Source organism: Geotrypetes seraphini, chromosome 1 (genome assembly GCF_902459505.1).
Source record: "Geotrypetes seraphini chromosome 1, aGeoSer1.1, whole genome shotgun sequence".
NCBI lineage: Eukaryota > Metazoa > Chordata > Amphibia > Gymnophiona > Dermophiidae > Geotrypetes > Geotrypetes seraphini.
The window spans coordinates 426,561,370-426,587,760 of NC_047084.1; the positions used below are offsets into that span (position 1 = coordinate 426,561,370).

At 42.8% G+C, this 26,391-nt stretch overlaps 1 protein-coding gene across 1 annotated transcript in view; it reads right to left on the reverse strand.

Annotated features, from left to right (window-relative positions):
* FREM1 (FRAS1 related extracellular matrix 1) overlaps positions 1-26,391 on the reverse strand; it is a 280,084-nt gene that overhangs the window by 28,320 nt on the left and 225,373 nt on the right. Inside the window, exons 29-31 of the mRNA XM_033919036.1 lie at positions 8,265-8,414; positions 1,130-1,368; positions 385-432 (exon numbers count right to left, since the gene is read on the reverse strand). Of these exons, the coding sequence (XP_033774927.1) occupies positions 385-432; positions 1,130-1,368; positions 8,265-8,414 (437 nt within the window). The remainder of the gene's footprint in view (positions 1-384; positions 433-1,129; positions 1,369-8,264; positions 8,415-26,391) is intronic.

Consider the following 26,391-nt stretch of genomic DNA (forward strand, 5'->3'; position numbering starts at 1 on the left):
CCGCGCTGGCCTAAAGCTACCACCTGCTCAAGAGGAGGCGGTAGCGGCTAACACGGCCGGCAGTTTAGCGCACGCTATTATGCGTGTTACACTGCTAGCGCAGCTTGGGCGCTAGTTAGATGGCCGTGACCTAGGCGTCACGTAGGTGTGCTGAAGGCACCTCATATAGGTGAACAGGGCTTTATTTTGGGGGGTATAGAGTACTCCAGGTTGATAGTAAGCTCAAAAGATAAACATTTCCAGGTTGGTATTAAGATCAAAATATGTTTAATAAAGCATCACTTAAATAAAGCACATGAAAAAAATATATATATTGCATACTAAACCTCATTTCCAAAAGGTTAAGAACAAATGCTAGAACCAACTACTGCACAATATTTATACCTTAAAGATGACATTGGTTTCATTTCTAAAGACAGAGGATGGATGAACCTGGAATGAAAAAAATTCCCACACAAAGTTATCTTATCCTGATAGACAATTGTGTTTGAAAAATGCCAAAGAGTGCACATGTTTAAGCAAAATTTGCATTAATGCATAGCAGCCCATTAACACACACTCACGAAAAGAGAAAACGACAAGTCTAAAAACTAAATAGGTCCTTTTTGAAAAAAATATTATCTACAGCTCTAGTCATTTTGGGCTCCTTTTACAAAGGTGCGTTAGGGCATTAACGCGCGGAATAGCGCATGCTAAAATGCCACGCGCGCTAGCCGCTACCGCTTCCTCTTGAGCAGGCGGTTTTTCAGGTAGCGCGCGCTAAAGCATGTGCTAATCCGGTGCGTGCACTAAAAACACTAGCGCACCTTTGTAGAAGGAGCCCTTTATCTATATGACAGCTTAGTGTGTAAATAAACCTGAGTGAATAAATGAATGAAACAATGTACAAAAGTCCTCTAGTCTAATATCTAAATGACCGTTCAACCCTCCTAAAAGCAAATATTTTTGTATGCAAGATGGAAGTATGGCCCACTGACAGTCATTGTGCTTCCTGGTTCTTTCAATTAAAACCAAGTAAACATTGGTCTCTAGGAAAATGGTACTTTTTATCATAAATATAGGAATCTATTCTTCAAGGAGTTTTCAAGCTGCTACTAAAACAAAATGTAACAAAACTCAAGCATCTTACTGTATTGCCATTTCCATTGACTCTTAACCGCCTTCTTGCCAGACTAAGAGAGTCAAATTCCTGTGGTAGATCTCCCCTATTGTGTGTCATTGTTGTCTCTTTGGGAGATGAAAGAGAGATTTCTTCTAGCTGAAAAGCACCAGGACCAGATGGCCTGGAGACTGTGGAAGCTGGAAATAGGGTACCTGTTCCCCAGATGTTCTTCTTTGGATTGGATAAATGTAAAGAACTACATTGACCTAAAACATGTAGAAGCAAATGGTTGCAGTAAACATTGGAGTTTTTTGAGACAAATTTTGCTTAATTACAATATTAAAACTTATTACTTGTTTGTTTTCTAATACATTCACAAATTCTGAGAAATGGGCAGAATTCCTTAAGGGTGGTGTGAAGAACTAGTCAACAGTTACAGAGAAAATGTAGCTGAAGCTATTGCTGCTCAAGGAAGTGTTGCGACCAGTTATTGCGTGAATTGTTCATATTTTGTTTCACACAAGGATGCTTATTGGTAAATCCTTTTGCTGTTTAAAGGGGTTATCCTTCTTCATTATTAGGGTTTAGAAAAGACTCTAATCATTAATTTACAAACATATCCATGAGCACTGCAGGTTGCACAAAATGTTACTGCCTGGGTTCTTTTTGGCTTTTGCCGATATTCTCATAGTTGTTTCATAAATATTATGCTGACATTGTATTAGATTGCTCTTATTTAAATTTCAGTGCTAAATATATTTTTGAAACTGTTTCATGGTAGTCCCAAGGCCTTCTTTTACTAAGCAATAGAGGTTTCTCCCATGGCACTAAATGCTCTTACGCTGATAGAATTCTATGAGCCAATATATTCTACAACAAAAAGGAAAAAGCAACCCCACGTATAACAGAACGCAACACAAAAAAGAGTGGGGAAGGGACTATTCACGTCAGCCTTCGGAAAAAAATATAAATTTATTTTAAAAGTTTTTAAAATATTAGAACATATACATGAAACTCTTCAAGCCTAATAAAGAATCCTTGATCCTTTTTTACTGGACCCCAACACGGTCCGTGTTTCGGTATCTAAAAGAAAGCCTTCATCAGGGATGTACTTGTATATCATGGCACTGGTGTCATGGGAATACAAAAAGGTTGGCTCTAGGCTTGTATAACCAAATGAATTTCTAGTGAAGAACGGAAGTCGAACCAATGTGCTATTCGAAGTTCCACACAGAAAGAGAATTCTATGAGTGTCAGAGCATTTAGGCCCGGATCCTGTATAGGACACCCTGTCTCAGAAGCCACCTAAGTGGCTTTTGAGAATTGTACATGGGCGTCCTATACAGAATCGTGCCTAAGCCCACCTAAAAGAACCCGATTCTCTAACCAACATCCATGTTACAGACGCCGGTTAGAGAACCTGGTTGCTGCTGAGCTTATCACGGCAAAGGATCTCCCTGCCACGATAAGTTTAGCGGTAACTTGTCCCCACCCCCGCGAAGACTACTGGCAGGAGAGATGCCCAATCTCTCCTGCTGGAACCCTCCAACCCCCCGTACATCACCAGTAGGAGGGATGCCCAGTCCCTCCTGCCGGAACCCCCACCTAAAATGTTCAATCCCCCCATCCCCACCAGGACCCATTAACCCTGCTGGACCCCCCACCCCCACCCCCACCAGTACCCCCCTCTAACCTTTGAAGTTGGCTGGCCGATTGGCTCCTGGCTGCGTCCAGCCAGCAGGCATGCCTCCACTGCAATGGCGGGCCTGCCCCTTCCTGGTGCATCATGGAATACACCGGGGAGGGGCCTAAGGGCCTGATTGGCCCATGCGCTTAAGGCCCCTCCTGTAAGAGAGGCCTTAGGCACCTTTGCCAATTGGAATATTAGGTCCATCTCCCAGTGCATTATGAGATGTACTGGGAGTGGCCTAAGATTCCTATTGGCCAGATCCCCTAGGCCCCTCCCATGGGGAATGGGGAGGAAAGCGAAGATGCCCTAGACCTCCAGGGAAAGGGTAGAGATACCAGACCATGTGAGGAGGGGAAGGGAGAGAGATGTCAGACCAGTGGATGTGGGGGGGGGGGAAGAAAGGGATAGAAGAAAGAGGGAGAAGGGAAAGGAAGGAGGGGAGAGAGAAACCAGACTACGGGAAGGAGAGGAAGAAATGTATTTCTCTGGTGTTGTACTGCATGCAGAGCCTGGCATCTTAGGGTTTCATTTGTGTATTGTATATTAGGACTTTTAGTTTGAGGGCTTGTATTTGCATAGGGTGTTTCTGTGTTCTGCACATGTAACTAAGGCTAGGTGTTCTGGTAGGAACGAATGTCGTGAAGCATTATTAGTGTCATGGCTCCAAGTAGGAAGATATTTGTTGGCAGTTTGCCCGGGTTTTGGAAGGCCCTGAGCATGCATGAGCATGATGTCATCGCATTGACATCCACGCACGGCCCAGAGCTCAGTAGACATGGCCCAGAGCTCAGTAAAGGAAACACGAGGTTCATGTGGGGGCGGGGCTGGAAACAGAATGGGGTGGGACTGGGAATGGAACAGGTCAGGGCCAAGTGTTCTCTTTTTTAAAAGCACTTGGATCCCCTGAAGAAGCTCGTTAGTTAAACAGGTCCTGTTGGGACATAAAATAAATGCTGGCTTATGTTCAGTAATATGCTTTATATCACATGTTGATTTGATATGAAAGTATGGAGGTTTTTTTGCCAATGAAAAATATTTAGTCCTTAAAAGAGGTAGTATTATTCGTAATGCCTTAAGGCATTAACTCCTCTGTTTTGTTGATTGTCATACTGTATTATAGACATCGGCAAAGGGTCTTACTGTTCTGGCATGGCTCACTTTTTATTTGTCAAATAGAACATAGCAAATTATGATGTAAAGTCAAAGTTAAGCTTAGTTTGCTATATTGAGATGAGTCTCTGCAGCATTAGCAAAGTTATCTTATTCATTAGACCAGTGTCTCGTTAATTTTTTCGAGCCGGGACACACTAAACCTAATGTCCCCGGCTCGAGACACCCGGAAGCATGCTGACACCAGCGCATGCGCAAAGGCCCTTCAAACAGGCCTTGTACCGAGAGGAGATAAGGGCTGGCAGAAAGAAGGAGAGAAGAGCCGGCGAGAAGAGAGAAGAGCTGGAAAGAAGGGCCGGCAGAGAGAAGAGGTGCTGGCATTGGGAGATTGCTTACAGGACGTGCCTGTCTTCGCAAGAGGCACGTCCTGTAGACAGTCAGCTGGCGCTGGCATCTCTCCTCTTCCCCAGTGTACCCCGTCACACCTGAAATCTCAGGAGGCACACTGGTGTGCCGTGGCACACAGTTTGCAATACACTGCAGTAGACTTTAAGGGCCTGAATCTATATAGTCAGCCTAAAAATTCAGTGCCAACTAATATGGTGCTAAGGATGATTCTACAAAAATTAGGCACACGGTATAGAATCACGCTTAGCGCCACCTGTGCGGGCTTAGGCATGGCATTGCTAGGCATCCTAAATTTAGGTGCACCCAATTTATGCCAGGGTTTTCTTCGCCTAAATACCTGCACCTAAGATAGACCCCTAATTCAAAAAGAGGAACCTAACTCGATAAAACGCCAACAATCAGCCTCCTCGTCATGCCCACTTTTAGGTAGGTACTTTGGACTAAGTGCCTACTTTTTTATAGGATCATGGACTAGGCGCCTAACTTTCAATGAAGTCCAATTATGAGATGTTAAATGCCATCTGATTAAGTCTATTAATCAATTAAGTTAGGCGCCTACATTGGCTAGGTCAGTGTATTGCAAACTGTGTGCCGTGGCACTCTAGTGTGTCGCCTAGATTCCAGGAGTGCCGCGAGACGTCGGGGAGGAGGAGAGGCACTGGCGCTAGCTGACTGCCTTCAGGACGTGCCTCTCACAGCGAGAGGCACATCCTGTATGTAGGCAGCCAGCTGGCACCAGCGCCTCCTCTTTTCTCCATGCCTCTTCCCTTCCAGCACCCCCACTGGTAGCTCAGGGCCTCGTCTGGGCCTTTGCGCATGCCCGGACATCGACGTAATGATGTCACACATGTGCGTGATGTCATCATGTTGACGTCTGCATACTTACGGATGTCCTTGAGCCGTGGCTACCATGTTTACTGTGCTGCAGCTTTGTGAGACACTGGACTAGGCGATCAATGTAGGTGACTAACCTTAGGTGGACTATATAGAATTTGCCATTACGTGATATATGACAAGATTTAGGTCTGAGTGATAATATTGCTGCAGCCAATATTATAGTATTTCTTCTTGTTAGGAAATACCCAATTAATAATATTAATTTTATAAGGCAGGTGATTTTGAAAGTTTGTACCTGCTATCAGTGAATCATTTAAATCTAAATCTGGCAAAGACAGGCATCTTGATTATTAATAGAAGTACAAATGTTCCTAAACAGGTGGATTTAGCAGGGTGCCAGATTCGTATTCAGTGGGAAGTACAATAACTAGGAGTTATGCTGGATTCATTGTTATCATTTAAAATGCAGATAAAGTTCATTTATTTAGAAACTTGGGGCTGATATTTAGTCAGGGCAATCAGTGTTCTTTCTCAGAGGGGTGCCGGCACTTCTCCAAAGCTTTCCCTCTTCCACAATCCACCTCCCTCTGACACAACTTTCTGTTCCCACCTAGCTGGATCACAGCAGAGGGAAAACTTTGGGGCACTGCCGGCAGAATGTGAGAATGCCTGCCACACCAGGGCCCCTCTAAAATGAAGATTTTGATATTGAAAGGAGACCGGGAATGTGAAGGGAAGGGAGGGAGGGACATGGACAGAAGAGGAAGAGATGCCTGGACTGTGGGGCCCCCTGGAGCTGTTTTAAGTTAGCCCAGAGATGGGGGCAGAGAGGGTAGGGATGAGAGCAGAGGGAAATGCAGACCAGGGTGGGGAGAGATGGAGAGAGAGAGAGATGCCAGATCATAGGAGAGGGAGAGAGAGGGAGGATATAGTGCACAGGGATGGAGGGGAAGGGGAGAGAGGGGGAAGAGATGCTGAACAGGGATGGAGGGGAAGGGGAGACAGGGGGAAGAGATGGTGCACAGGGATGGAGGGGAAGGGGAGGGGGGGAAGAGATGGTGCACAGGGATGGAGGGAAAGGGGAGAGAAGGAGAAGAGATGCTCTTTATGGATAGATGGGAATAGGGGAGAAGACAGAGGGGGAGGATATAGTATGCATGGATAGAAGAGAAGGGAAAACATGGAACGTAGATAGATTTTGAAAAGAAAGCAGAAAAATGGAAGAAAGTTGAATGTTAAAAGCTATGCCAAAGATGGATGTAGTTAGCACAAACAATATTCCTCTCCCATAAGAAATTCTTATACCACCGAAGTTGAAAAGTATTATAAATATCACAGAAGATAATTTTAAATTTTAATGTGCTCATATATACTTCAACAGAGTGCCATGCAGTGATACAAAGTCACTAGTGGTGCATACATTCCTAATCATAGCACCTTGTAATGGACGCTAAGGCTTCTGGTAGCATTAGAATGTTCATATAGCTCTCCATAGATAAAGGTAAAGCACTTATCTGAGTTGGTGTGCTAGCTATTTGCCTCCTATCCCATCCCAAGTAATTGTTTGGACTTAAATCCCCTGTGTTTATTGGAAAAGACTGATGTAGGGCAGAAAGTGAAGATGGAGAGAAAAACAGCAAATGGATAAGAAGGCTCTGGATACACCGTTAAGAGCACAGACAGAAAGAAATGCAACCAGTGCCTGGAAAAAGATGATTAGAAAAATAAAATCACCAGACCACAAAGGTAGGGAAAAATTGTTTTATTTTCAATTGACATGTGTCAGTTTTGAGAATTTATATCTGCTGTCTATATTTTGCACTGTTCAGGAAGAAATTAATTTCTTTCTATTTCTCTGGTATTGCAGAGTCTGACATCTTAGGGCTCCTTTTACAAAGCCGTGCTAGCGGTTTAACGCGCGAAACAGTGCATGCTAAATCGCCGGCCGCGCTACCGCCCCCCTCTTGAGCAGGTGGTAGTTTTTCGGCCAGCACGGGGGTTAGCACATGATGAAAAGTCGCGCCCGTTAAACCCGCTAGCGCAGCTTTGTAAAAAGAGCCCTTAGGGTTTCATTTGTGTATATTAGTACTTTTAATTTGTGGTCCTGTATTTGCATAGGGGTTATCTGTGTTCTACATGTGTAATCAAAGCAAGGTGTTCTGGTAGAAATAAATGTTGAGAAGCACAGTGTAGTTTAATTTTGTGGTTAACCATTATGTATTGTTAATAAGATTATATTGTGTGTGCATATATGAAAAAATGAATGGAAAAATAGAATTGCAATTAGTACTATTCTTATGGGGGTGGGGTCTGGGAAAGGGCTTTTGAGCACCCCCAATCATTTTGAAAAGTTGACTCCAATGTATGCTTGTACAACTGTACAAAAAATATACAGACTCATCAATCCTTTCAAAAGTTGCAGTGATTTCAACTTCAGAATTATCTTCTGAATAACCAGTTTGAGATGTGGTTTCATTGACAGTGAAGAATCAAGAAGTACTTTCAGTGGCTGTTGCTGATTGGTTAAACCATTTTGAATATTTAGGGGGGGGGGGGAATAGTTTAGCACCCTAAGAACTCCTGGATATGGACTCTACTCCAGACCAGAGTTACACTTGTTTTATTGTGATCTATTATTCTGCAATAATGGAGGCAATCAACTGGAATTTCATGGGTGCTTTTCTTTCAGTAGCTTCCTCACTCTTCAACTGAAATAAGGATGTTGATTTTATAACAATTAGAGAAAGAAAAAGAGAGGGTAGCAATGAGAGTCTTTCTCACCATTCTACAACGCAAAAAAAAAAAAATGCTCACTGCATGTATGTCACTTTATTCAAGCAACTGAGGACAAAATCTATTTGTTAAACCTTTCTATCGGTATAATAAATGAGAAGAACAAGAGAATTATGTCCAGTGCTGCCAGACTTAAATCTCCATTTCCGTTTCTGATAAATAAAACAACTCTTTTAACTCTTTGATTGGAAGGAAATCATTCTCTTGGGCTTTTATTTTCACCTCTGCCACTGAAAACAGAGCAGATTTCTTCAGCCAAAAATGCTGCTTTTTTGCTTTTCTTTCTTTCCTTCCTTTTTTAAAGCTAGATACAGTGAAGAATACCTCCTCTGGGGTCCACAATTTTCACTATGGCTTTTGTCCTGGTGCCAAGTACTGCGTTCACAGGAGAGTTCAGGAGCACTTCAAAGACCTCCTCCTCCTCCTCCAGCCCGTCATGGGTAATTGCTACATTCCAGGTCCTAGCTGACACCCCTACAACAAGTAAACATTTCAATTACTCTTTTTAATTGCTATTTCAAATCAACCTGGTGATAGAGAAATATATTAATTAGCATGTCTGCAGCTAGACTGGAAGAGTCTGTGAATGCTATTGTGCCCTTAAAAATTCTGACTGCCCTCCTGCTGATTTCTGAAACAGTAGCAAAAGGCTAAATTTGTCTCCGGACAAAGATGTTTCAGTATTTAAGAATTCACTGTACAAAAAAAGCTGTATTTTACTTTGGGGAAGGGAAAAAAATCATTAGAATTCACCATTTTTTGTGACTTTTAAAATACTACCCATCTTAAGAGCTATTTAATCTGTTTCAACTAAACAACCTAGAAATTAGGAGTAACAGGGAAACTAATATAGTTATTGAAACACGAAGGGACATACTACCCTGCAAATATGAATTTCCTATTGATTTCATTGTTCTATCTAATAAGCGGCAGCATCAAATATGTTAATCACTCTATCTACAATTACACTCAATCCATTACCCTGATTTATCAATCCAATACATAATTAACCCACAAATAGATAGGATAAATCACATTAATGTAATCTTAAATAAAGGAAGACATCCACGAAGCCTTAAAAAAAGAATAAGGGAAGTAAAACCTATCAGAACCACTACTCCTACCAAGCCTATCACATCCACCTCGGTTCCCTGTGCATATCTTAATACTAGATCTGTCACGAATAAAGCTTTTCTAATTAAAGATTGGATCATCAGAAAGCAAATAGCCTGTCTTTTCCTAACTGAAACATGGCTATTATCTGAAAATGATCCAATAATAATTGATCTTCTACCAGATAATTTTAAAATCCTTACGCTAAACCGTGAAGGTAGAAAAGGGGGAGGATTAGCAATTATTCTTAAGGAAGGATTTGAGTTTGAACTATTGGATTCCAAAATGACCAATCAGTTAGCAATATTAGCCTATATAATCAGTAGCAAAGAACTAGAAGAATCCCTATCTTGCATATTGTTCTATGTCCCACCAAAAAGCTGGCAAAAAGCCAAAAAGGACTTTTGTGAATTTGTCCTACATAATTCTATTATTCCTTCCTACAATATCATCGCAGGCGACATAAACATACACCTAGACTAAGAGGACAATCCAGATACGAAAGACTTTAAAAACTTTCTCTCCCTACTCAATTACAATCTCCCTTCACCCACACAAACACATGAAAAAGGTCATCACTTAGTAGTAGCTATGTCCACAAAGGAAATTTGAGACCCTGCCATCTCACTACATGGTAAGCCACTACTGTGATGACCACTTATTATTGCTTATATTAATCCAGCCTCTTGAATAAACAATAACACCCCCTTAAGTATACGCAGTCTGGATATTGTTTAAAGAATACAATCTTATGTTGGTGTGCAAGACGCCTCAGCCCCACCACTCCACCGCAAAAAGAATTTTTATCTCGCGGGAAGCATAGTGTGGTGCTTCATCATTGGCTGTCTATTCATATTATAGTGTTGTTACTAATATTAGTTTGCTTTAGCCTTTTTATGTTTTCCTGCAGTGCCTCAGCTTTCTGCTATATTGGTAGATAATAATCCAAAGTGCAAATGGTACTTATCTCAGCCAAACCAGGGGAGCCAGACCCGACATGTTTTGCACGTGAATCGTGCTTTCTCAAGGGTCTCCCTGAAAAATATATAAAAAAGCATAATAGAATCATATATAGAAACAGGGCCGAAATGTACAGTTGAAAACAGCCCCCTCCCCATAAATGATTGTGTCGTTCAAACTAAAGTAATGTTGGTAGCTTACTGAGGTCGCCGCCGTCATCCGACTCCAGAAATTTAGTGAGTAAAAGATGGCGCCGGCGTCCTCAGATCTCAATTTAAATACTACTCCGCCAATTCTAGATCACGCCCCCCCTGCCGCCCATTGGTCGGTCTCCAGTAACAATTTACAACAGGGAACCCCACTCAATCATACTGTTTAACCCGCGGGGTTCTACTGTATCTAGCTTAAAAATATGTCTTTGCTCCTCCTCATTAAGTTGTTTCAAATCCCCTTCCGCATCAGTGATCTTATAAATAATTCATCTCAATTGGTCCACTGAGTGTTTATATTTAGACCAGTGTTCCACTAAGGCTGGGCTACTCCGTTAATAATACGGGACTTGTGCTCGTTTAAGCTTGGGTGTATCCATCTATATGGTTCCCCAATATTTTGTTTTGGGGTAGATTTTTAGACGATATTTTCTTTATTTGGGACAACACGAGACAGGAATTAGACGTGTTTTACCAATATTTAAATTCGGTGGACACCAATATAAAATTCACTATGGTAAGTCACAAAACCACCATAGATTTTTTAGACATCTCTGTCCAGGTCCAACAAGGGTCTATTTCTACATCATTATACAGGAAGCCAGTTACAAAGAATACTACATTACACTATAGCAGCTTTCATCCATATAAACTGAGATACAATCTACCCATCGGGCAATTCCTACGTATTCGCAGGATTTGTTCTTCGGTCACCCAATATAAAACTGAAGCTAAAAGGTTAGGGGAGAGATTGAGGTCTAGAGGTTACCCTGAAGGTTCAATCAGAAAGGCGTACTTGAGGGGCAAATTTGCACAAAGGAACTTGCTTTTGCAAGAACCAAAAAACACTCCCCAGGATGGGTATGGCCAATTGACTTGTGTGTTACCCTTTTCCAGGGCGACCGCAGCCCTGGTAAGTATACTTAGAAAATACTGGTACATTTTACAGAGCCATAAATCTTTAGAGCACTTCCCGCTAGTAGCTTATTCTCGGGGGAGAACGTTGGGACAAAGATGCAACTTTCAAAGATATGGGATGAGATGTGAAAGAATGATAGGTTATCACGGGAGCTGTGGGAAATGTCAGTGGTGCCCCTTTACCATTCAGGGCGAAAATTGGGCAGTCCCAGGGAGAGATTTAATTTTGAGATCGAGAATGAATACGGATTGCAACTCCCAGGGAGTTATATACGCAATAATTTGCCCTTGTGACCTCATATACATTGGTCGGACAAACCGCAAGATCAAGTCACGCTTAAACGAGCACAAGTCCCGTATTATTAACGGAGTAGCCCAGGCTCCCTTAGTGGAACACTGGTCTAAATATAAACACTCAGTGGACCAATTGAGATTGCGAATTATTTATAAGATCACTGATGCGGAAGGGGATTTGAAACAACTTAATGAGGAGGAGCAAAGACATATTTTTAAGCTAGATACAGTAGTACCCCGGGGGTTTAAACAGTATGATTGAGTGGGGTTCCCTGTTGTAAACTGTTACTGGAGACCGACCAATGGGCGGCAGGGGGGGCGTGATCTAGAATTGGCGGAGTAGTATTTAAATTGAGATCTGAGGACGCCGGCGCCATCTTTTACTCACTAAATTTCTGGAGTTGGATGACGGCGGCGACCTCGGTAAGCTACCAACATTACTTTAGTTTGAACGACACAATCATTTATGGGGAGGGGGCTGTTTTCAACTGTACATTTCGGCCCTGTTTCTATATATGATTCTATTATGCTTTTTTATATATTTTTCAGGGAGACCCTTGAGAAAGCACGATTCACGTGCGAAACATGTCGGGTCTGGCTCCCCTGGTTTGGCTGAGATAAGTACCATTTGCACTTTGGATTATTATCTACCAATATAGCAGAAAGCTGAGGCACTGCAGGAAAACATAAAAAGGCTAAAGCAAACTAATATTAGTAACAACACTATAATATGAATAGACAGCCAATGATGAAGCACCACACTATGCTTCCCGTGAGATAAAAATTCTTTTTGCAGTGGAGTGGTGGGGCTGAGGCGTCTTGCACACCAACATAAGATTGTATTCTTTAAAGTATACTTAAGGGGGTGTTATCTCACTACATGATGGCACCTGGTGTCACGATATCTGGTCCGACCATTTTACTTATTACTTCAAGTTAAGCTGGACTCATTTAAAATCTAAAACACATCCAAAAATAAAAAGAGAGCATCACACAAGAGGTTATATTAATCCAGAATATTGGTCACAATATGAACTACATGCGGAGATAGATGAAGGAGTCAATTTTTGGGATCACTGGACGTAAACTAGCACATCCATTTTAGATAAAATTGCCCCTAAACGAAATAGTAAAAGCTGCTTAAATAAATATAACAAAATGGTTTGATACCGAACTTCTAAAAATGAAACAACTAGTAAGACGATTAGAAAGAATTTGGAAAAAAACAGGAGAATCGTCAGACCATAACAACTGGAGATCTAACATAAAAATCTACAAACAACTGATAAAAGACAAACGTAAAGCATTCTACTCTTCCAAAATCAACTTATCTAGCACTAGCTCAAAAAGAATCAATACAAAAGAGCTGTTCAACTTAGTTACAAATTTATTTGACACCACACGCTACACTCAACTCGTACACAATATCAATCTACCTTCAGCAAATGATTTAGCACAGCACTTTGATTTAAAAATTAAAAACCTAAGAAACAACTGTTCAACAAATGACACTAATGATCACCATAGCTAACATACAAGGAAATGAAATACCAGTAGACATGATCTGGAGTTTCTTTCACGATCCAGAATGGAATAATTATATCAAACTATATAACAAATACTCTAAATCTTACTGCGCTCTGGACTTATGTCCCCCGGAAGTTATGAAAGCGGCTCCATTAAACTTTAAACTATCTTTGCTGCATTACTTAACCCATAACCAAAAAAATGGAAAGTTCCTCACTAATAACGGTCACATAATAATAACCCCAATTCCAAAAAATAGTAAAGAATCATCAGCACCGGTAACTAACTATAGACCAATAGCATCCATTCCATTTATTGTAAACTGATGGAATATCTTGATCAGTTCTCTCTCTTACATGAAACTCAATCCGGTTTTAGACCTTTGTTCAGTACTAAGACAGTAATTGCGGCTATCTTAGATAATCTGCGTCTCTTGTTCAGCAAGGGCCTCAATGCCCTGATCATGCAATTTGATATGAGCTCTGCCTTTGACCTAGTGGACCATGAGAAAATGCTACAATGCCTGGATGCAATTGGTATTAGGGAAGAGGTGTTGGACTGGTTCCGAGGCTTCCTTATGTCCGGTACCTATCAAGTACGTTTCAATTACGATCTCTCCGATACCTGGAGCAATCCATCTGGCGTACCGCAAGGGTCACCACTATCCCTATTGCTTTTCAATGTCTACATGTCTTCACTAGGTGTGCAATTGACCCAGCTGGGGATAAAACTATTCAGTTATGCAGATAACTTTATGATCATCATCCCATTTGTTAATTCTCTCTCGGAAGTTACTTCCAAAACATCAGAAGCACTAAATTTGATTGAGCAATGGATGTCTGAATTCAAACTGAAACTTAATTCAGAAAAAACAAAATTTTTTTGTAGCTTCGCCACATCCACTTGACATCAAAACACCACTGTGCATCAATAAACTTAGTTATCCTATTCAGACTACCATGAAGGTATTGGGTGTAACACTAGATCAGTGCCTAACCATGAAAGACCAAGGATCAGAAAGGGTTTTTTCACTCTCTGGAAACTTCGATCTATTAGAGCATATTTTGATATGTCAGCATTTAGAATTCTGGTACAATCCCTTGTACTGAGTCAACTTGATTACTGTAACATCACTTATTTAGCAATTTCCCAAAAGAATATGTGACGATTACAATTTATACAAAATGCAGCGGTCAAACTGATTTTCAGACTGAGGAAGTTTGACCACGTGACACCTTACTACCGATAGCTGCATTGCCTACCGATGGAGGCACGCGTAAAGTTTAAGTTCGCCTGTTTCTGCTTTAAAGCACTATATGGTCTAGCCCCTAAATACATAACTGACCTTTTTTCCTTCTCAGCCAACAGACATAAGAGAAGCACACACTTGAACTTCGTTTCCCCCTCAGTTAGAGGATGTAAACTCAAAAGACAGCACCAATACTTTCTCTCACACCAAGCAGCATTATGGGGTAAAGATCTAGAACAATTGCTCACGCCTTCCACTTATGGGAAATTTAGGAAACGTCTAAAATCATATCTGTTCCTGAAGTAGCTGACCTGTTCAATTCTTTCTCTTCAATAACGGTTCCTTTGAACTGTTAACCACTATCTTTCACCTCTGTTAAGTTCATTCAATTTGTACCTTCTTTTAATCTTTGTAAACTGCATAGAACTTCACGGTTCTGCGGTATATATAAAACTATTATTATTATTGTTATTACCTTCACTAGAGCCTCCTACTTCCAATAAAAGTGCATTATTGTAATTGGAAATCACAATTTTGTAGTGGGAAAGGCTAAGGGAGAGAGGTGATTTACATACAGATACTTCAATCATTTTCCCTGTCTGTCTCAGTGGGCTCACAATCTAATCTGGAGGATTAACATGGTTTGCCCAGGGTCACAGGGATCAGCATGGGATTTGAACCTACAACCTAAGGGTGCGGAAGCTGTTTGTAGCTGCTACCCTTATGAATAATGCTTCTATATGCCAAGAATTTTCAGTTCACAATGAAGGAAAATGGCATAAATCAGTGCAAACCCTGTATGTAACAGCACATTAAATATTCACATCCACATTTACTTCCTGAATAATGGCATCTCCTACCAGTGGATTGTCTCCCTAGTTCTGTAGTAGTGGCTTCTGGATCCTCCCTACAAATTGAGTTTTCTGCTAAGATCCTAGGAATCCTCCTCGACTCCTCACTTTCCTTCAAGGATCAAATCAACTCTGTGATTAAGAAATGCTTTTTCAACTTACGCATGCTGAGGAAGGTCAGACACCTTTTTCATCAACACCATTTTTCCATCTTGGTTCAGTCGATTATTTTATCTCATCTTGACTATTGTAATGCCCTTTACCGCACTATTACAAAAACCTGTCTTTCTAGCCTACAATTGGCCCAGAATATAGCTGCTAGATTGATTTTTGGGAAATGCAAGTTTGATCATGTGACATCACTGCTTTATAATCTCTACTGGCTCCCTGTATATTTTAGAATCCAGTTTAAATGTGCCTGTGTCACTTTTAAAATCTTCTGTGGCATTTTTACTCCCCTAGTTCCTTTATCTTGGAACTCTTATAGATTCTCTTTTGCAAGGGGTGATCAACAATTCAAGCTGTCTTGCCCATCTAGTAAAGGTATTAAAAGAATCAAGACTCTTGGTCAATCTCTGTCTTTTAAGTTTACTCGACTTTGGAACAACCTTCCACTTCGCTTAAGAAGTTCTGGTTCCCTTCCCTTTTTTTCGTCTCTGAAAACCATTCTGTTTACTTAAAATTTTGGAAACTAATCTTTCTTGAGAATTCTCTATATGCCCTTATTGGCCTAACTTAATCATTGTAAACCGAGTCGAGCTTTCCTGGATTGAAGTCTCAGTATACAAAACTAAGCATTAGATTAGATTAGACATGTGAGTTTTCAGTAACTGTCCTTGGCTTATGTCTAAATTATGTGCCTACTGACCTAAGATCAAGCCTTAACCTGCAAATGAGATCCCAAGTGATATAGGCAAAATCTGCCAGTGATGAAGATGTGGCCTTTCTTCTCACATTCTTTTCCCTTGGGCTTGTTTGGCTTCCAAGTTCTGTGAGGACCATACAACCCAGTCTTCACGACTGTTGAGATCTACACATCAAACCTTAAAGGGGATATTCTATAAACAGTACCGAAACGTAGGCGCCTAAGTTAATTGAGAAACACCATTTAAAATGGTGAAAAACAGTAAAGTTAAAGTGCCTACTGGCGCCTAAATAAAAGACTGGAATTGCGCCTACGTAGGTGCTTTACGGTGCTTAATGCCACCATGGGCGTGGCTAACGCCAGAAGTGGCATTAGGCACAATTCACAACAAAGATTGGCACCAGAAATGTAGGCCTATATTTCTGGCACCTATCTTTCACAGAGGCACGATTCTCTATAGGGTGCCATCGTGTGATTGACATGTGATCGGCGGCCGCTTTTTAGGCAGCTGCTGATATCATCTCCCTATAGAGAATCTGGGCATAAGTATCCTTGAATATGGAGGTAGTCTTCCCTGTGTACCTACTTTTCAGATTTATTTAATTTGAATTTACTATACCGCCTTTAATTGCTGTAGCAGAGCAATATAAAAGTCTACAATGTAAAAGAAAGGCATTCCAAATGTAAATAAGACAGAATCAATCACACTAAGTCTCCATACAAACTAATATTATAACACAGAAAGGGGCAGGGAGGTGGAAATAGAGATTCTGGGATTGGCAGCAATCAAGTCCCATGGGGCATGTAACACAAAAATTTAGAATTCTTGTGCCCTTCATCAATGCTGAGCCTGTACCACAATTCCCTCCACAGAAGAAATATGGCACCTTTCAAGGACTTCTCTGTAGGAGATCCTGTCTTGCCCTCTTATATTCCAGGTGAGTCCCAGCAGTGGCATAGTAAGGTGGTGGGGGACGGTCTGCCCCAGGCATCATCTTGGCGGGGGCGCTTGTACCCATCCTCCTTTTCATTCCCCCTTCTCCTTTCCCCCCCATCTTGGCAGGGCCGCTGGCATTTGTCCTCCTTTTTATCTCCCTCGCTCCCCCCCCCGCCACTACTGTGTGTACATGCCCCTTACCTTCCCTGTACCTCTTTAACGTTCCCAACATGAACAGCAACCCCAACCTGCTGCTTGCGTTAGTGTCAGCTCTTCCTCTGATGTCACTTCCTGGACCCACACCTAGGAAGTGATGTCTGAGGAAGAGCCGATGCTGACGAGAAAAGCAGGTCGGGGTTGCTGCTTACACCGGGGACAAATGTATGGAGGAAAGGAAGGGGTGGGCACACACAGCAGGAAGGGGCGGGGAAGGAGCGGATGGGGGTGGGAGATGGAGAAGAGGGCGAGGGAGGGTTGCCACCGCCCCAGGTTCCTCTCACCCTCGCTGCACCAGTGGTTCCCAGGGATAGCTGGTGGAATTGCTCAAGTTGCCTGAGGCGTCTGCAGTATAGTATCCAGGATTCATATCTGTACAGCAAGGTGGACAGTGCTACCGCCTGGAATGCTTTGACCTTAGAGGCAAGTCTCAGCACTCTCTTCTCCTGTAGACGATGATGGAGTCTGCCAAAGGAAGAGCTTGCTCTAGCAATCTTATCAACATTAGAAAAAATGCTGCCAAGCTAATGCAACTTCTTGTGTGCATTGAGTAGGATGCTGCGTACTCCTCTGCTGCCAAAGTTCACACTTGTCTGCTGTGTTGATGTTGAATCCGCCAGATATTTAATGCAAATAGCTCCTGGTTGGTTAAATAACACTTAGCAGGCTACGTACAATGCGAGATGTCTGATGAATATTAGTGCTTAGAGGCTAGCCCGATCACTGGCTATGCTGCACAACATACCCAGTTAGCACTAATATTTATTGGCTGATCGGCTAAGTTGAATGGCTAGATAGACCCGCTTAAATAGCAAGTCTATCATTTGCTACTATAGCATTGCTGGCCAGCTGATGAATATTGGCTTAGCTGACTATAGTTTTAGTGGCTAAAATTAGACTAGAAATTCAATGCCGGTCAATGGATATGGCCCGGCATTGAATTGCTGAGTTTGCCGCTGACCGCAGGAATCAGCTCGGCTAACTTCTGCAGTCTGAATATTGGCTTCAATGTGCCTTTAGCCTCTCTCTGGTCTTCAGTTATTGTCAATCAGCGTAAGCACCTTCCAGCTACCAATGTTCATATTGTGGTTTAGTTTTCAACCACATTATTGCAGGCTCTTGAGATGGTGAGCAATTTTTAAGGCCTCTTATCAGTATTTGCCACATAAGGCACATTGGGGCTCATAATCAAAAGAAAAAACATCTAAAAAGTGGCCTAAATGGCTACTTGGACGATCAAAAAGCCTGATCGTCCAAGTACCCATAATCAAAGCTGGTTTTAGATGTATCTAAAACCAGCTTAGGCCTTTCCCCTGCCTCTAAACGCACAGAGAGAAAAGAGGCGTTTTTAGAGGAGGGGAAAGGGCGGGCGGTGGGCGGGAGGTGGGCCGACCTAGACCTAGGCGTGCAGCAGCTATAACCAAAACTTTAGGCAGGTTGCCTAGTCAGCACTTATACGTTTTGACTTAGACCAAGTCAAAACAGGTATAAGTGCTGAAAAGGGGCCGCTGAGCTGATCGTGGCTGGCGTGATCAGTCCAGTAGTTCAGTGGCCCGGCAACCTACCCCCCCCCACCACAACCATTGCGGCAGGAGAGATGCCTCATCTCCCATACCACGATGCGATCACCCCTCTACCCGAACTGCTGCGATCCATGGCAGGAGAGATGCTCAATTTCTCCTGCCGCGGGTTGTGGCAGTTCGGGAAGAGGAGTGATCGCATCGTGATATGGGGCAGGGGAGATGGCTAATCTCTCCTGCCGTAATACATCACCCCCACACACACACATTATTGGGGCAGGAGGGAGCCCAAGCTCTCTTACCCCGCGCCTCCCCTGATTACGTTCGGGGCAGGAGGGAGCCCAAGCCCTCCTGCTCTGCGATCTCTAATCCTCCCCGAGTCCAATGGGGCCAGGAGGGAGCCCAAGCCCTCCTGGCCACGCGACCCCCACCCCCTACAAGATCAGGCAGGAGGGAGCCCAACCCCTCCTGCCCAGGTGGACCCCCTACCCCCACCCCCACTAAAATACAGGCAGGAGGGATCCCAGGCCCTCCTGCCCTCGAATTGCCCCCCCATGACCTCACCCTCGTTCAGCCCCCCCCGCCGACCCGCAACCCCCCCCCCCCGCCGACCCACGACCCCCCCGCCGATCCCACGACCCCCCCTACCCTCAATCTCACCCTCCATACCTTGTCAACGTTGGCCGGACGGACAGGTGCCAAGCCTGCCCGTCTGGCAGGCCAACCGGCTACGGAATGGGGCCGGATTGGCCCAGGCGGCTTAAACCCCACCCACAGGTGGGGCCTGAGATGCCTGGGCCAACTAGAATAGGCCTGGGAGCCTTAGGCTCCTCCTGTGGGCGGGGCCTTAGGCACATGGGCTTCTTTAACTTCCAGCTGGCTTAGGACTCTCTCTCTGACCAGTGGGCAGTTGCCCTAATTGCACTCCCCTAACACTATTTCTGCCATGTGTGACTGAAGTATTCTGTTAGCTTGATTTTTCTCTATAGCATTCTGTAGTAATTTGGTTTGTTCAGTTTTCACAATAGTGGAGGGAATATTTGTGAAAGGGAGGGGAGACAGGGGTTTTGTTGATCCTTGCTCTGTATTATTTGTGTTTATAAATTGACAATTATACAAAATATTGTCTCTTTTTATACTTTAATAAAATAAGTTCAGTATAAAATCATAACCAGTGGTTCCCAAACCCTGTCCTGGAGGACGCCCAGCCAGTCGGGTTTTCAAGATATCCCTAATGAATATGCATGAGAGAGATATGCATGTAATGGAAGCGACAGGTATGCAAATCTCTCTCATGCATATTCATTAGGGATATCTTGAAAACCCGACTGGCTGGGGGGTCCCCCGGGACAGGGTTTGGGAACCACTGATCATAACTATTTGAGGCTTGTGCGGGTGGGATCTCATAGTTTGCAGGGCAGGGACGGGGACGAGCTCACAGGAATGGGTCGGGAACGGTGATAAATTTTTCCCCCATGTCATTTTCTACCTCCTACGCATTCTTAGGTGCCAGTAGGTGCAGTATTTAGGTCAGGGTTTTCATGGTTTAAATGAGTGCATCTAAGTGAAACCATGCCCCAAATCTGCCACTAATCACATCTACTTGCCAGTAGGCGCCTCAGTGTAGATATCTATCTCAAAGTGGTAAGTTTCTAAAATTGTTTTTAATGGCACTTTCAAGTATCAGCACTGATTAAGCCAATTAAAAAAATTAAGTTAGGTACTTAGATTGCTTTAATATTATCTTTAACATGTAATGCTACTCTTATCCTGTTTTTTCATTCCCCATCTTTCCTGAATATATTATAGCCCATTATAGGTATATCCTAGTCATGGTTCTCTGTGAACCAAGTCTCTGTGACCACCACTAAATCCAAGTCAGCCTCTTCCATCACAGCCAGAACCTTATTTCCCATACTAAGGGCATTAGTATACAATCCTTTCCAGATGTTGCACCCTTTTCCCATTTCTCTACAGGTGGTTAATGCTTTATTTGCTTTGGGGGCTGATATTCAGACCACGGGAAGCAGGCCACCTAACTCCTGCAATCAGCGCTGAGCCTGGATATTCAATGCCAGGCTGTTTTCAGTGACCAGCATTTGAATATCTGGAGGGGGGGGGGGGGGAAGGAGGGTTAGCGGCTATAACTTAACCAATAACCAATAACCTTAAGTCAATATTGAGCATTGGCCACTTTAGTGGCTAAAGATAGTCCTGTTATTTAAGGGGCCTGATTTGGCTGCTAAACATGGCTGGTCAGTGCTCAATATTAGTGCTTATCAAGTGATTTTTTATTTATTTAATTTTCTATACTGTTCTTCCAGAACATAACATAACATCATGCTTATTAACCACGTAACCATATGTTCAATGCGGTTTACAATAGACTAAAAACAAAGAACAATGTCATTAAGAATAGAATAAGATTATATTATAAGTTTATTATTATATGTTTTATATGATAATGGAATATATGGGAGGAAGGATGGGAAAGGGGAAGGGATAAGAATTTATGAAATATATCAATGATTGTTTGTAAGTGATGTATTTATTGTTAATATGAATGAATATATTTAGCACTTAATGTATTTTTGAACATGAATAAAGAATTAATAAAAAAAGAACAGAATAAATTATTTAACCAAGTATTTTGAGAAAAGATAAGTTTTCAACTGAATTCTAAAATGTTTATAGGAATAAGCAGTAAGCAACAACGATCAGAATTATTTATCATGGGAAGCTACTTGAAATGCCAGAGTATGGTCCAGAAATTTCTTGCTTTTACAGCCTTGTACAGAGGGAAAATTAAACAAGGCGTGAGATTTTCAACTATGTTTGTACGATGCTATAGAAATCTATTAACCAGGTAGGGCGGAGCAGTGCCATATAAAACCTTATAACAAAAACAACCCAACTTAAACAAAACACGAACCTCCATCGGCAACCAATGTAACCTGCAATAAAATGGCGTAACATGGTCATACTTCTGATGTCTTCCAGTAGTGGTGTGCCTGCCTGGTCCTACGCTGTTCACTAAATGGTTGCTGTCAGTTCTCATGGGACTCACGAGAACTGACGGCAGCCATCCAGTGAGTGGCGCAGGACCAGGCAGGCGCACCGCTTCCAGAGGACATCAGGAGGCAGCTGCCAGGATTAAAAAAAGATACCAGGGCGGCAGGCAAGCCCCTGAAAATGGGACATTTCTGCATCATGCCCCTAAAAATGGGACATTTCGGTGTCCCGAAGCTGTGCTTTGAGACAACAGGAAAGGCTCCCTAAAAACATGATGGTCCCATTCAAAATGGGACATATGATCATGTTAGCCATACCTCTCCCTATGCACCCTAGCATCCTTCTAGTTTTCGCCATCACCTTTTCAACCTGTTTGGACACCTTAAGATCTTCACCTACAATCACACCCAAGTCCCGCTCTTCGTTGTGCATATAAGTTCTTCACCCCATACACTGTACCGTTCCCTCTGGTTTTTGCAATGCAAGACCTTGCATTTCTTAGACTTAAATTTTAGCTACCAAATTTCAGACCATTCTTCAAGCTCTGCCTGGTCTTTCTTCATGTAATTCACACCATCCTGGGTATCTACTCTATTGAAAATTTTGGGTTCATCCTCAAAGAGGCAAATCTTACCCAACAGCCCTTCAGCAATTTTGTTTATAAAAATGTTAAAAAGAACAGGCCCAAGAACAGAACATTGAGGCACACCACTGGTAACATCCCTTCCTCAGAGCAATCTCCATTGATTATTACCCGTTGTTGCCTTCCATTCAACCAGTTCTTGACCCAGCCCGTCACTTTGGGACCCATCCAGAGGGCACTCAGTTTATTTATTAGTTTATTTATGGCCCTATCGCTTTGCCTACCTATATTTTAGCTAGCTCCTCACAAACACAACCCTCTGAAAATCGATCAGGGTCTACCACTCTTCCATCCCTATTCACGTTTGTCTTCTGCAGTCCCGCTCCTGGCGCTGCAGCCATGAACACAGAACAGAAATTTGTTAAGCAATTCAGCCTTTTCTTTATCAGCTTCTATATATTCCTCCCCTTTACCTTTGAGTCTCACAATGTCAGCTATTTTTTCTTCCATTTGTATCTTTGCTTTCCTGACTACATGACCTGCCTCTCTTAACTTTTCCAGATATTTTTGCCTGTCTTCTTCTTTCTGCTATCTTTTGCAGTTTATGAAAACTAACCTCTTATTCCTTACCTTCTCAGCTACTACTTTGGAGAACCAAAGTGGCCTTCTTTTCCTCTTACTTTTACTTATTTGCCTTACAAAAAGGTTTGACGCTCTTACAATTACTCCTTTCAGTTTTGCCCTCTGCATTTCCACTCCTTACAAACATTCCTATACTAAACTTTAGCATGCTCTAGATCTGTGTTTCCCAAGTTAGCCCTGGAATGCCCCATTGCCAGTCAGGTTTGCAAGTTATCCACAATGAATATGCATGAAAGAGATTAGCATAAAATGGAGGCAGTATATGCAAATCAAGTTCATGAATATTTATTGTGGATAACCTGAAAACCTGAATGGCAAGAGAGTATTATTCCAGGACTGACTTGGGGTGCACCACTTTAGAGTGGTTAGCATATGCTATTTGCTGCTATGTCCATAGGGGATAGATTCCGTACAAATGTAAGGAAGTTCTTCTTCACCCAGAGAGTGGTAGAAAACTGGAACGCTCTTCCGGAGTCTGTTATAGGGGAAAACACCCTCCAGGGATTCAAGACATAGTTGGACAGGTTCCTGCTAAACTGGAACGTACGCAGGTGAGGCTGGACTCATTTAGAGCACTGGACTTTGACCTAAGGGCTGTCGCGTAAGTGGACTGCTGGGCAATTCTTATGTTCTTATGTTCCTCCTAGTGTGCATTAATATGTAGGGCTCCTTTTACAATGCTGTGGTGGTAGCGATACCCAGTGCGGCAAATGCAACAAAACCCATAGGAATTAAATGGGCTTCGTTGCATTTGCCGCGTGGGAACAGCTATCGCAGCTTTGAAAAAGGTACCCTTAGTGAACATGGCTCTTACATGTGCAAAATCAATTGAGCTCACATTAACCAACAAATTAATGCACATACAATCAATTTTTATAACTTAATAAGCTCTCATGCATGTTAATCATTTTTATTCATTTAAAATGAATGTGAGATATGAACTGAAAAAAATCCAGATATTGGGAAGAGGTCTGAAAAATCAAAAAACAATGTAAATTGTTTGCCTATGCACGCTCCTATCATCCAGTCAATTCATCAGTGGTCAAATAGGAGTTATCAATGAAGAAAAAGAATATGAAAGAGTGTGAAGCACAGAGAAGCTAGATAATTCCCATTTCTGTTGTGTTGTGTTGAATCCCATCCCGTTATTTCCCTGAGCCTAACCCAGGCTTTCTTGAATTTGGTTATTAGTTGTTCCCCCTATCGCCCCCACTCCACCCCTCCCCACTCCCAATCACCTCCACTAAGAGGCCAGTCCATATTTATACTGGCATGCTTAGAAAAAAAAAAAAAACAACTTTAGTAAAAGGAAAATACATGGGAAGCCTTGGAAAATGAAAGCCAAAAGCTGGAGGAGAGAGAATAATTAGGTGTACAATCGGTTCTGTCATTTTGAAATGTGCTTTGAGCAGATTTTTTTCTTTTTTTGTTGCCGAGATAATTGTTTGCACTGTTTTACCCACTGGGCAGACACAGTCTTTATTCTGAGCCTGCCACAGATGAGACTTTTCATTCCGCATCTGTTTCTCCTGCAGTCACATTGGCAAATTCACACTTGATATCTCACAGTGTGCTGGCACCGAGTCAAAACGCATCTGAGAGTGCAATCAGGAGAGTCAATATTTGTTTCACACATACTTGAAACTTTCCTTACATTAGGGCAACATCTTATGTGATAATGGCATCACACACCCAACTTCAAAATATAAAACAAAGCAAAGCCAAACAAAAAGATATTTGCCCCCATTCTGCACGGGGGGGGGGGGGGGGGGGGGAGGGGGGGGCAGAGGAGTGTTTCACAAAGGAATTCTTTAGGTGAAAGACAGGGCTTAAAAAATCTGGATTGCACAACCAGTTAGGTGAGTTGTATTTGTATACACTGGAGTCACAATGGGTATCCTGGAGACAAGGAATATTCAGCTTATTTTATGTACAGTCACAGTGGGTATCCAGAAAATCAGGCTGGGTTTGGGAACAGCAGGACAGGAAAGTGAAGCCCTGGTTTAAGAGGCAGGTGATGGTCATTCACAGTTTGGGCTCAGCCCACATACCAGGACCTAAGTTTAGTGGGCTGTGGGTTTCCCAGTGATTGAGTATAGTGGACTTTTCAGATTGGTGGGGCTGAGGGAAACCCCAGAGGTTGGTGCACAAACAATATAGTGATGTCTATGGACAAAATGCATTCCAATTCTCCTCAACGTCTCATGGCACATAGATTATTAAGGGCTTCTCTGATAGTAAGTTTAAAATGTTAATCTGTAGGGGGAAATGCAGCAGTGAGGATGCAGTTCTGACTGCTCCCGACACTCCCAGACAAATCAGCATTTGATTGCCAGTGAATTTTAATGCAGAACACTGACCATAGAAGATGATATTTATAGCCTCATCATCGGTTCTGGATCGTATTGGGGCTCCAATGGTGACATCAAAAAAAAGGACTGACCAAGCAGGCGATGGTGGACTCCAAGATGGTGGAGGCCTCCCCACCATCTCCTTCGACAAGCTCGGAATGGGCAGCAGAGATAATAGCAGAAGTAAAATCTGCTGTGGAGCTTACAATTGGCTGGCAATTGCAATTACTGCATTTTTCACTCCATAAGACGCACCTGACCATAAGATGCACCCTAGATTTAGAGGAGGAAAACAAGAAAAAAAAAACATTCTAAACCAAATTCTCCCTGCTAGGCTCTGCACCCAACCCCATACTCCTTGCCAGGCTCTGCACCCTGTCCCGCCTCCCTGCCAGGCTCTGTACTCTGTTCCCCCTCTGGTGGTCTAGTGGTAGGCAGGGACAGGGCAGGTAGGGACCGGGCACAGGGCAGGCAGGCCTAGTGGCCTAGTGTATTATGCATTTCCTTGGAGACAACACATAAAAATTCAGCCTGATCTTCATTTCCATAATTATAGGAAGAGCCAATACTCACCACTCACTGCTGTATTTCTGGAAACTGGTCTCTTCCCCTTTCACTTCCCTTGACATAATCAGCAGAAACTCTGACTGGTGGTCCCGCTCATAGCCATATGGGGAACCTATATTGTAGAATTCAACTTCCTCCAACACTCCTTCTTCTGCTAAGTCCTTGTTAATGACTCAAATAATTGAGTACTAGCCCAAAATAGGTTGGGTCTCAATCTATTAGATAAGCACCTGCTGGGTGGTGAGGAAATGCCCGCAACGTTCAGCTTGACCTATTTGGAGAAGCTCACCGAGTGGGCACCCCTCTCTCCGGGTGGCATGCCGGCACACCTACAGCAATGAGCCCGCTAAAGTCACAGCTCTTCTCTGCCATTGCAGCCCCTACTTCTGCTCCCAAAGCCCTGCACTGCACACACAGGAAGTGCTCGAGCTTTGCGAGCATCCCCTCACCCTCCTCCTCTGAGCAGTCACCCAGCACTCTCTTTCCACTTCCTGTCTGACTGGAGGTCACACAAACAGCAGGGGTCCAACCAGTGAAGCCCTAGGGGAAGGAGTCATATTGTTAACCAGCCATTCACGGAATGGTGCGAGCCAAGGCAGGAAGCGAAAAACTCACACCTGCCTTTTGCGCTGCTCTG